The sequence below is a fragment of the Protomyctophum parallelum genome (assembly GCF_964188405.1).
Source record: "Protomyctophum parallelum genome assembly, chromosome: 9".
Lineage (NCBI taxonomy): Eukaryota > Metazoa > Chordata > Actinopteri > Myctophiformes > Myctophidae > Protomyctophum > Protomyctophum parallelum.
In genome coordinates, this window is record NC_139706.1 from 41,142,821 (window position 1) to 41,155,565 (window position 12,745).

General features: G+C 42.4%; 1 protein-coding gene across 2 annotated transcripts in view; it reads right to left on the reverse strand.

The window, feature by feature from the left end:
- arhgap42b (Rho GTPase activating protein 42b) overlaps positions 1 to 12,745 on the reverse strand; it is a 151,104-nt gene that overhangs the window by 116,449 nt on the left and 21,910 nt on the right. The window contains exon 2 of one of the 2 annotated variants that reach the window (XM_083773471.1): positions 3,396 to 3,491. The exons of the other annotated variant lie outside the window; for it this stretch is intronic. Coding sequence (XP_083629597.1) covers positions 3,396 to 3,491 — 96 coding nt within the window. The remainder of the gene's footprint in view (positions 1 to 3,395; positions 3,492 to 12,745) is intronic. 2 annotated transcript variants of the gene reach the window in all.

Here is a 12,745-nt window from a genome sequence, read left to right on the forward strand (position 1 = left end):
CCAACTATCTGACCTTCAAATTCAACCTGAAAAGGTGGCTAAAAACAACTCAAATTTGTAATCACGAGTAACTAACTATCAGCACTATTTAGTATTTATCACCGGTGTCATTTCTCACTTCACTTGCCATTGTTCTGTCCCCTGTACCATGTCGATCTGTTCCCGTACTGTATTGTGTTTTTGTATGGACGTAGTGTTGGGTGCTTGCACATATGCACACATGGCATCAACGCATGGTGTTCTGTGCAGGCACACTACACTTTGTCTTTCTTTTATCTGTATTGTATTGTGTTTTTGTATGGACGTAGTGTTGGGTGCTTGCACATATGCACACATGGCATCAAAGCATGGTGTTGTGTGCAGGCACACTACACTTTGTCTTTCTTTTATTGCGAACGCAGTGAGCCACTTACTATGACAGCAGGGGCTGAGTGTCTGTGTGTGTGTGTGTCACGCTGTGTGGTGTCACGCTGTTACACCACCGGCCCGCCACCAGAGGGCGCAGCTGTGGCACGCACGCACGCACGCACACACACACACACACACACAGGGCGCAGCTGTAGCACACACACACACAACCACACACACACGAGCTGCGTTCGCTTCACGCGTTTGCGCGTCTTACTTGTCTGTATTGTATTGTGTTTTTGTATGGACGTAGTGTTGGGTGCTTGCACATATGCACACATGGCATCAACGCATGGTGTTGTGTGCAGGCACACTACACTTTGTCCTTCTTTTTATCATTCATTCATTTTTTAAGAGCCTGCCCAGGGACTACAGATGAAATTTAGCTTCGGCTAACTCTGGCCCATTTACATTGATGTGAAAACTGACATGTTGATTAATGAGCTTTGTCCCTGTCAAATAAATAAATAAATAAATAAATAAACCCACAACCTCCACAGAGGTGGGCAGGTACTTTACCACTTGGCCAATCAAGCATGCAAAAAAACAGTGACATCGTGTTTTGAGCTTGTAGGTCAGCTATTTGTACTACTTCTATGTGACGCTTTGTGACTAAGTAGGACATTCATTTAGGTTTATTTATAGATATAGATATAGATATATATTAGGGCTGTCAATCGGTTAAAATATTAATTGTGATTAATCACAAATTAATTGCATATTTTTTTATCTGTTCTAAATCTCAATCTCTTGCTTGGTTAAAGGCCCGCTGACACGCCCCTCGGGGGCTAATAAAGGCTATCAAACAATGCTATCATGATTGTGACGTCAGACTGTGACAAGCTTTCTCCAGCGACTTCTATGCGGGCTCGCCGGGCTTGGTGGCCGTAGTAGCATAGCAACTTATGCTACTATTTTGGTGTCACATTTAGAGTCATATTTCCTATAAATGTAATTGAAAAAAATTATTTTTTCGCTCTAAAATATTCGTTAGAATGACATTGAGTTGACGTGTAAGTTTGAGGGTAAACTGTATGCAATAGTATCCCCTCAAACTTACACGTCAACTCAATGTCATTGTAACGAATATTTTAGAGCGAAAAAATATTTTTTTTCAATTTCATTTATAGCCAAAATGACCTAAATGTACCGTCAAAAACGCTAGCCTGAGCTAGCTAGCAGCCACTTGTTGCTAGTGCGGCGCGCCGTAGCCCTGTCTCAAACAATTTCAAACTGTTTTCAGTCAGACCACGTGATGTGCTGTACCACCCATATTAATTTCGGGGCATGTCAGCGGACCTTTAACATCAGACTAGGCTGTCAAATTGCTGATGTAGGAGTGCAAGTGCAGGTGGAGAAATGAATTTCTCTTTGAAGAGCCAACAATGGTAGCACTCCGTTTATTCAGACTGAGAACAACAACACCACCAAACTTGTCATAGAGGTAATGACATAAACACCTTGGAGGTGTGAATGAAACGTTGAAAAGTTGTGTGAGTGTTTATCGATTCTGGTTCCAAACGGTTCCCCATTTCGGTTCCAAAATTGTATAAAGTAACTTAAATAAGGTTTTTTTTTTTTTTTTTTTTACAAAAAGCAAGCCTTAAGGCTTAGTCAATTTAAGACATGCAATGAATAGAGTAACATCCTCTCCAACAGTTGAGCCAATAGAGTAATATCCCCTCCAACAGTAGAGCCATTTGTGGATAATAGTGAGCTATGTTTTAATTTTCTTTATTTACCCAGGGCAATAGTGTTGTAGGCTACTTCTCTTAATACTACTGACAATAAACAAATAAAAGCCTACTGACAACAAATAAAAGCCTGTCTGAGAGCAGCACGCACACAAGCACGCACGCACACGCAGCGTGTCCGTCACGGCCCACACAAACACTTTCTCTCTCTCATCTCTCGTTGCACAGCGCACATGCAGTGCCAGTGAGGCAAACCACAAGACTCCTCTCCCTTACAAGTTTCCCCCCATAAACTTCACTTGAAAATTACGTTTAAGGAACATTAATAATTATGGCAACAGCATCCGTCTGTAGACTAGAGGAGCTTGCATCTCTGCTTCAGTGTCAGGCACAGCGCATCTCTATCGACTCCTCGACAACTAGTAGCCTACATGCTCCGCCTCCGCTCATTTGCAAGCCACAACGCAGCTTCTTCCCCAAACTGCACAAGGGTTCAAACTTCATCGCGTTAATCACATGTTGAAAATATTATCGCAGTTAAAAGGAATTTGTGTTAACGCATTATTATCTTTTAACTTTGACAGCCGTAATATATGGAGATAAGAGGATTCTGCACGACAGCAACTCCTTCTGTGGACAGTTTGGTACACGCCTCTGGTAACCCTTTACCAACTTATATTATTATTTACTCACAAACAATACATATTTGCTTAAAAACTGAAAATACTAGTCCAAGAGGAGACTGAGCTCTTCCTGTTCCAGAGTTCAGATTAAGTCGTCCAATGAGAAGTTGAGAACCAAGGAGCTCCACAGGATGCAGTTATGGAGGAAATGCCAGCGAAAGGTCAACATTTGGCTAACTAGCTAATTGGATAGAGTACAAGAGAGAGAGAGAGAGAGAGAGAGAGAGAGAGAGAGAGATGTTTTATACCAAGTGAATGCAAAACATTGAAATATTGCTGCCATTGGTTTTCAAAGGTTTATCATAAGGTAAACTTTCCTACGTTAGATGTTACTGTATTGACTATTTCTGACACTTCCTATGGGTTTGTAAGATAGTTTTCTCTATGTTGCAATGTAACGTGCTGTAGCTCTCCTTTATTTCTTTATGTTTGGTTCCACATTTGCTTTGGCACTGCAAACGAATTGTTTTCTCATGCCAATAATGCCCCTTTGAATTGAATTGAGAGAGAGGCAAAGGGAGACACAGATGGAGAGAAAGACAGACGCAGACAGACAGACAGACAGACAGACAGACAGACTAGGGTTTGGTGTATAGCTGCTGAAACTGACCGATGTTGACTTCGTCGTCGGTCTCAGCATCTCCGATGCATTCAAACTGGAAATCCTGCAGAGACTGCGAGAACTTCTGGACGGCTGCCGAGAGGTCTGCAGGACGAGACGAGAAAGGTCTTCATTATTATACATGAAGCATGGGGGACCTACCAGTCCCACAGCCAATTAGTACACATGCATATGCAGCACTATGCTTTATACAGTGCTGTATATACATGTGAACTATACTGTACACTAATTAGGTATAATGTATGTCGAGAAATAACATCTGGAGTGTTAATTTAACTCGGAATGTGTAAAAATAAACACTTAGGTCAAACTGTTGGTTAACAATGCATAGTAGGTGTTGATAACACCCGCTTATAGGATGGGCTTAGGGTCAGAAAAATAATTGTTGATAGCATAGCTGTGTGTGTGTGTGTGTGTGTGTGTGTGTGTGTGTGTGTGTGTGTGTGTGTGTGTGTGTGTGTGTGTGTTAGGTTGCGCACAGGACGGTGGTGAAAAACAACCATGCAGGGCATGGCATAGCCAACTTTTATGAAGGAGAGGGCCACTATAGTTCCACACTTTACTCCAGAGGGCCACATTGCATATACTGTCGTATCAAAAATAGCAGATCTTTTTTGCTAAATTTAAATTGAAATACTGATTTATTTATGTATTGCTATTTATTTATTGGAGTCCTGAAAAGTAAAAGGTTTATTTAATTTGAAATGCATTTAGTTATAGGATGTTAACTTTATAAACTTAAATGCAAATACATTGGACATACTGTATAAACATTGGACAATACAAAGGCAAACACTGTCTTCTTAAAGTGAACGTGTATGTTGGCCCCTGGAACTGGGGTTTATGCTAACAGCTAGCGGTAGAGATAGAGTTAAGTAACAGTGTTACATATTCACCAAAAAGTTTCATTTGTTTCTGCAAAAGGAATAAAAAGAAAAAAACTAAATTGTCCCTTGCACCCCATTCTCTGGGTCACTTATTAAATCAATGTGCTACAGAATATTTTCCGGATACACAGAGGCTTATTTTTATTCATTATTTTGGTAAGAGGCACATATGAAACCAGCTGACCCTCTGGCCCTTTGAATAAATCAAAAATAAAACAAATAATATAAAATAAATAAACCATGCTAATGAGACCATAGGCCTCTGGCTTTAAGGCATTCTAACAGTCTACAACGACAGACTGCATTTTTCAAGACATGCATTTCCATATTTTAGCAGCGCTGCAGTGTTTGGACAAAGAGCATCTCTAAATAGATTTATAAATATATATATATTTTGCCCCAAGATGCATAGTGTCAGCAGACCGGTCCGTTTTTATAAGTCCTGCCTTCATTCTAAAGCTGCTGATTTGAAATCAATAGCCAGCCCTTGCTGTCTGGATGTGCAAGCACCACCATCAATAATGGATGAGCCTTTGCGGCTGACTCTCCAAGAGAAGTGGTGAGCCAGGTTGCTTTCTTTTAAAGGAATGAACCAGTGAACTATAGAAATTACTCTCGAAGGGAACTGGTGAACTAGGCTACTCAACTGTAAAGAAATTACTCTCGAAGAGAACTGTTGAACAACTGTATATAGGCTCTACTTTAACTGCCAGGGTTTTTTTTAGAACAGTCTGCCCACACTGCCAGCAACTTTGAGCGTTTTTACAAATCTTTCAAGATCCACAGAAGATATGAATAGCTTGTCTTCACCCAAAACGCTGTCTGGAAACAGAAAGCAGAGAATTTCTTTTCTCTTTTTAAAAATCCTATTGAAAAATATCGCCGTTAATCTATTCTCAAAGTTGGGTCTGGGAGCTGGGTCTGCAGCGGCCAGGAGGCGGGCCGTGTGCGTGCACGTGTGCGCGTGTGTGTGACAGGGCGCGTTCGGAAATAGCGCACTGAGCCCACTGCGCAATGCAAACTAATAGGCGAGTGCGCTCCGGTGTGGTATTTCCGAACACGCCCTTTAGAGAGGAGGTGGAGCACGGAGACTGCACGGAGACGGAGTCAGTGCACTCGTCCCTGACTCCCCGTGTAGTCTGTGAGAGGGACGGTAACAGCAACACCAACAAAAAGTTCTACTTACTAGAAAAGAAAGAGGCAGCGATGGAGCCATAAGTCCATATCCATATTCCATATCCAGGCAGCAGCCTGCTGCATCATGTTAGCTGTTGTGTGCTAAGCTAAACCACCATCCATCCATCCATCACAATATGATCACAACACGACTTTGACCAGGTTTGCCACATTTTGTGACAGAGAGAAACAAGCAACCAGGTCTATGAAAATGTGCATCAAGTCAGAAAATCCCAAAAAGTCAGAAAATAAGTCTAAAATAAGCAACTATAGTGCTGACTGTCAAACATCATTGGGAACCCAATGAGGTACGGTGGAGTGTGCACATGGTACGTCTGTGGAACAGAATTATGGGGTTGAACTCTAACAGAATTGTAAGAAAGATCCTTATTTTTCAGGGCATAAAGGATAGATGGGCGCTGGACATATGGTGTAAACCAAAGCTCCGCACATACTGTGAGATAAAACATGTCTACAAGACAGAAAACTATGTACAGTATAATATGTCAAAGAAGAAACGATCCTTGTGTGCCCAAATTAGAGCTGGCATACTTGGTCTGCATATTGAGACAGGTAGATGTAGGCATGGTGGAGGAGGATAGACAATGTAGTCTGTGTGATCTAAAGCAAATCGAAAATTAAATGCATTTAGTTTTTTATTGTCCATTCTACAACTCCATTAGGGAGAGACTTTTTAATAAGATAGACCCAAACCATGAATTTGTATGGTTGGAGGACTTCGAGAGACTGAAGCGCCTATTTCAAAAGTACACTTTTTCATTTGCCTCATTCCTAATGTTGTTTTAGAGTAGTGGTTCTCAAGCATTTTCATGTCAAGGACCACTAATATTTGAAAGAAACTTTACAGATAGACAAGTCCAAAGTAGTTTATAATGACTAGACTTGGCAACACTGTGAACAGTTCTACAAACTCACAATATGAAATATAAGGTATTAATAGGCTACTGTATCGATAATTAGGGCTCCTGGTCTAAACCTGTTCACAAGGTCTTACCGGTACTTCTGGTCATTATTTAGGTAGCGCACACATATTTTAAATGCTTTCGGGAGAGTTCAAATGAAGGGGAGAGGGGGGGTTGCGTTAGTAACACGCTAAGCTAAAAGCATACCAGTCCAGTAGGGCTACTGTCTGTAGTCACGTTCGTTGCATGAAAGGCAGATATACTAGCAACATCTGCCTTTTATGCAACAAACGTACGTTCGTTGCATAAAAGGCTACTACTAGTCTACTAGTAATAAGTAACTTTGTCGTGTTTTATACGGATGCTATGTGACCTGTTTTTACTCCCGGAATTATCCCCCGTTACGGACGCTCCGCGACCGGAATTTTTATCCCGGAATTTTGTTGATATTTGGCGGCGGTGTATCAATTATTTATCGCGGGAGGAAGTATTGATATATATATATATATATATATCGCAATATCGATATTTCAGCACACCCCTAGCATTCACTGAAAAGACCCTGGCAGTGGTGGAAGAATTAATTAGTTAATACCTGGCGGCTGGCAGTCAATGTACGATAAAACTTTGTCCATTTCTCAAATGCTACTAAACTTGGTCCTCACAAGTACACACACACACACACACACACACACACACACACACACACACACACACACACACACACACACACACACACACACACACACACACACACACACACACACACACACACACACACAAAATACAGGCCTTTTATGTTGAAATATTTTCAGACGGTCTATTTGTACTGATAGCCATAAAGGATGTTATATGATCATGGGATGCATTAGCCGGATGACAGCAATTCTCAGCTCAGGCTAGCCTCATCAGGGCCATTACAGCACAGAATGGCCTTTCTCAGGTTGTTATTGCTATGATGAGGCACAACACATGAAGAGAGTCGGGGAGGACATGTCTAATAAACCAGGAACACTGCAGGCAGGTAGGCAGGCAGACAGAAAAAAAAGCTAAAGGTAAAATGGGGGAAAGCAATGTGTTCTATATAAATGCAGTGCAGGGTGGACTATAGAGAAAGAGTGTGGTGGGGCTCCTCCCTCTTACTCCGCCCACATTTGGCCAAGTACGGAGCCATGTTGTTTGTTGCGTCACTCTGTAGTTATTAGTTTGAGCTTCTAGTCGAGCATGTGCTGAACTCTGGCTGTGTACACGATCTTCCATTATATAATCATATTAGATTCAATTCCTATATTCCAGCTCAGGTGTAACGGTCATGTGCATAATAAACACATTGTGACCCCTCACACACACCACAAATAATTTACGACGTATTAAAAACAGTCATATATTAGTTATTTCAGGACAAACCAGAAGTGAAATATAATGGCCTCAGTGGCCTGAACTTGACTAAAATGACATGCCCAGGGCCAAAACAGGAAGCAATTATTAATTGATTATTTCAGTACATTATAGTTTATATTTTTTGGAATAGATTAAATGGAATTGAATTAGATTAACTGCTGCACCTCAGATTTGAACCGATCTCCAGCTAAATGGATAGATGGCACACAGATTGGTCAAAGAACTCCCTGCCCTTTCAGGAGCATAACATTGCTGTCAGACAAACTTCTTATCTCCACATTTAAACTGGGACCAAACTGGGACCACTTGGCACATGTCGAGGTAGTGTGAATGATGCGTACTGTTCCCGTACATGGCTGTCATGTTGGAAACAGCAGGTGCTCTGAGGGTTTGATTAGGCATCGGTCTGTTATAGAGCGGAGCAGTCATTATCCAGAAATAACAGACCGATTAATTTGGGTATTGACCAATCAGAATCAAGCATTCAACCAAGCCGTGTAAAAAAATCAATTAAGTCCTTGACATGAAAATGTTTGAGAACCACTGGCCTTAAATGTCGACACAAAGAAACAAAATGACACTTTTGGACAGTGGAATCTCATGTCTCAGTGTTTGACATGCTTTCTCTAAATGTCCTTGTACTTTAACAATGTTCCTCTGATCTTTATTTACTAAAATACACCAAGGCTTCTTCTTAATAGCACAGCAAAACTATACATAATAAGACATTCCATTTTATAATAAACCATGGCACAAAAATATAAACGTTCTGTGGGCTGGCTACTGTATATCAGCACAAAGGCCTAGGTTCAGGTTGTATGTCAATCCCACTCTCCCTCTGCATTTATTGTGTTAAAAGTGCATGAGGGTGCATGACACTGGGTCATGGGGTCGAGAGTGTAGTATGTTTGTCTTCAATGAAACCAGCTACTAGTTCTTGATATACCTTGTTTGGAAAAAAGCCATTATAATATATGTGCAAGTGGACATCTTGGCTTAATGGAGGCACTAGAGGAAAGGCCATTGTGTCAATATAATCAGTTTGGTTCACCTTCGGGAGGTCATGAACCAAAGCAGTTGTGCAACCAAAGCAGTTATGGACGGACGGACGGACGGACGGAGGGACGGAGTCAAAAGTGCCAGGTGCAGGGCAGAAGTCAAAATCTAAGAAAAATAATCTACATTCTGCACACTTGATCTTGGTCCAAAAGCTTGAAATGTAGTCCTATATTCTACAGTAGTGTGTGATGTTTCGAGCCTGACTTACAACCACAACCAGATCAATTGCTACTGCAGACATTCAAAGTGTGCAGTGACATCCAGCATGTGGTACAATACCTACCTAGGCTACTTCATCTACTTTCGGGCGATATTCTTGTACAACAAGAGTACGGAGTTAACCACTTAAAGCTAACATCCGTATTGTGGAGAAAGCTTTCATAGACAATAGCAGATCGACCAGCTTTGATTTTGTGAGATTAATTTCAGCAAAAGCTTTCCCCACGATCATGGAAAAGACACTAGTATATAGAGCCCTGAGGGACTCTAGTCAACCATAAGTGGACACAATCCTGCCCAGCCGCCAAGGCGAGATCGTGGCACCAAAGTGCCAGAGAAATGCGCAAAATAAGCAGAGAAGAGTCACTTCTGCCCGAGCCGGAAGTGATGTAGTCTGGATCTGTGTAGCGAGGGGTAGCATCATCACTATCGCCCCGGAGTAGCATCATGATGATCGGATTAATGTAGAGCCATATGAAATCCGTTTTATTTTTTTCCCAATTCCGTTAATTTTTTTCCCAAATTCAGTTTTTTCCATTTTAATATTTCTGAATTCTGTATTTTTCTTTTTATGCAATTTTTTTACCGGAAATGGAAATAAACCAGGGGCCCTAGATCACCGATTGCCAATGTTTTGGTTGACAAATATAGTGTCAGACATTTTAAAGTTTCCAAACCAATTTGAAAAACGTAGTGGATAACACTTAAACAAACGGCAAGGGAAAAAAACATGTTTTGATGGATTAATGCAAAAGATTTATTCATATATTATTGTAACTGCCAAAAACTGATGTTTGTTTGTTTTAAAGCCACGTCACACACAGCATGTCTTGCCATATCACCATGGTACGATATGATACTATTATCGGCAAGGCATACGATACTATTATTGCCATTATCGATTAATTGAAAACACACACACACACACAGTCGCACACACACACACACACACACACACACACACACACACACACACACACACACACACACCTGACTAGGTGAGTCACTGCTGACCATTTTTACTCTCTCAGACCTATAAGATAACACTCAGGATTTGTGATTTGTGTTTGAGAATGTTGCCTAACTAAGCACTAAGCACACCTGCGCGTCACATTAGCTCAGGGCAGGATTGCCGTTTAGCAACAATGCAGCACACTTCGGCCGCCAGGATCACACACCACGGCCCACGGCCAGCCTTCCGGGACCTCATGAAAACACACCCTCCGATCCGCACCAATGGTCACGCCAGACATGCCGCGCAAACTTGCGTGTAATACCCACATTTAAGACATTTACCCCAAAACACACAACTAGCCCTGCCAACATGTTGGGATGGACACAGCTTAATGTAGGGGTCACCGATTGCTGTGCAACATCCCCCTCATGTTCTCACCACCCATTGCGGCTACACCACACACACTAAACTACACAATTCTCCACCCGCAACACAGAGACCTTATTGGCTAGCCCGCTCACATGCCGCACACCGTGACGGCACAACACAGCAACGCACAGCAACTGACAACGTAAACAACAACGACATGCTTACTGCGTATGTGCACGTTTGCGCGTGTGGCTAAAAAGCTCGCTCCTCCGTCTTCACTTGATTTCTGAACAAACCTGACCACTGAATGTTCCAGTTTCTCCTGAAAACTGAATTTCAGCCCAGCCCCAGATTAGGGCCAATTCCGCAATATTCCGCGTTTTATTCCAATTCCTTTTTTATTGGTCATTTCCGCGATTCCGTCCGCGATTCCGTTAACACGGATTTCATATGGCTCTAGATTAATGTTTTAATAGTCTATAAAAATGGCACTTTATGCCATTCTGAGCATAAAAAAACACTAATAGCCCTGTGTGCGTCCATGTGTACCGCGGATTATCATGTAGGCTGTTTCTACAATGGGAGACCTATGGATGCTAGCGGCGGAAGCTAACGGAGGCTAAAAGAAAAGGTCAAATAATATTTCTCGTGGATGGCTAAGATGGAATTAATAACTTTCCCACGAGATATCTCGTGGATAGCACGGAATGGGTTAATTATGGAAGATACGAGGTTTCGTTTCGTCCCGACAGCGACGGCGATAAGGCAGATGAGAACATTAGCGCAGTCTGCTTCATCACGTCAGCATAGAGTGATTCGCCATTGATTTGCAATGAAGAATTGGTGGGAGGGTCTTCAAAGGAGAAGATCTCTCCACTCGCAAGATTAACAAGGAGACGGGGGGGCGCCGTTTGATGCGGCCGCGGGGCGCCGCACGCATCACTTTGATTCCATCTGAGGCGCCAGAGGGATAGTGGCGTGGGAACATGGTACGCCGCAGGTGAGGCATCTCTTCCTCGCTGCTAACGATTACGCTTCCACCGTCAGACGCACAGCAGGAGGGCGGAGGCTAGCACTGTGAGGAGAGACATTGAGTTCCCAGAGTTAGGAGTTATACTGTAGATGTGGGTTTTTCTTATATACCAGAAACAATATCAGAATAATCTAAAACACACAGCGTAGTCCCTGGTGATACAGTACATGTTTGGGGATGAATACATTCTACTATTATTCTAACCATCCAAATGTGGAACACCACTACCACCACCAGCCAAACAGTCCGACTCCCTTCTTCTTCATTTCATCGTTAAAACGCTGTGTTGCAAGCCTTGAAAACAACCAGCAAGTAAATGGTAACGTAGGTGGGGCCTGTGAAAGGCAGTTGTGTGTTCTGATTGACGGCAGCAGGTATGGTTGCCGCTTGGTGGATTTGTCTATAGCAGACCAACAAATGAACAAGGGCAGCATGTTATGCTACACATACAGAGCTACTGTAGTGTCCTAACATGTGGAATGTGGACATACTCTGCAACAGGAGTAACTGCTACTGTACCCTAGATGTCTCCAATCTAACTTGTTGAACAAACTACATTAATAAACTCACCAAAAGTAAGTAAAGTAAGAACAGTCCAGTTGCCATCCATTGTGTGTAGAGCCATGTTTTGTTCTGCCGTTACAAAAAAAAATCTTGCAGGCATGAGGCTTTTCAGCTACTGAGGGTACAGTATGACAGATATGACAACCATCAACCATGAATGGATTAGAAACGGTCAAGAACAGAAGTCATGTCTACTGTAGAAAAGCCACTTCGAAAAAAATAAGAATGGTAGATGCGCGAGGTAGACGCACTCTCACGGGTGCGCAAGTGCATGTCCGCCTCCAGTACATCCCTGACAAGGAGCACGGCACATGGTCAGTGCACTAGCGGCTTCACCACCAGCAGGCAGGCACCCGACACTGACTGTATGATGATACAGCTGCAACTGCACCTGCTACTGAGCACTGGCTTAGAGACGACGGGGACAGGGCTGATTATCCCTCTTTTCCACCAATTTAGCTTAGCTTATAGACAGAATTTCTTTCCCCAAATGTGGAGTCATACTCCATAATACAATACTGCCTGTGCAGGAGCTACTACCTTATGATTATATCATCAAGACAAAACTAGCAATGCAATTTCGTGTCAATACATGTATGCAGTGTTTGTTTGTGTGGTATTTGGTCTAGGAAAACTTGTGCGTGTGTGCGAGAAAGTTAAGAGTGTGTTTGTGTGTGTGTGTGTGTGTGTGTGTGTGTGTGTGTGTGTGTGTGTGTGTGTGTGTGTGTGTGTGTGTGTGTGTGTGTGTGTGT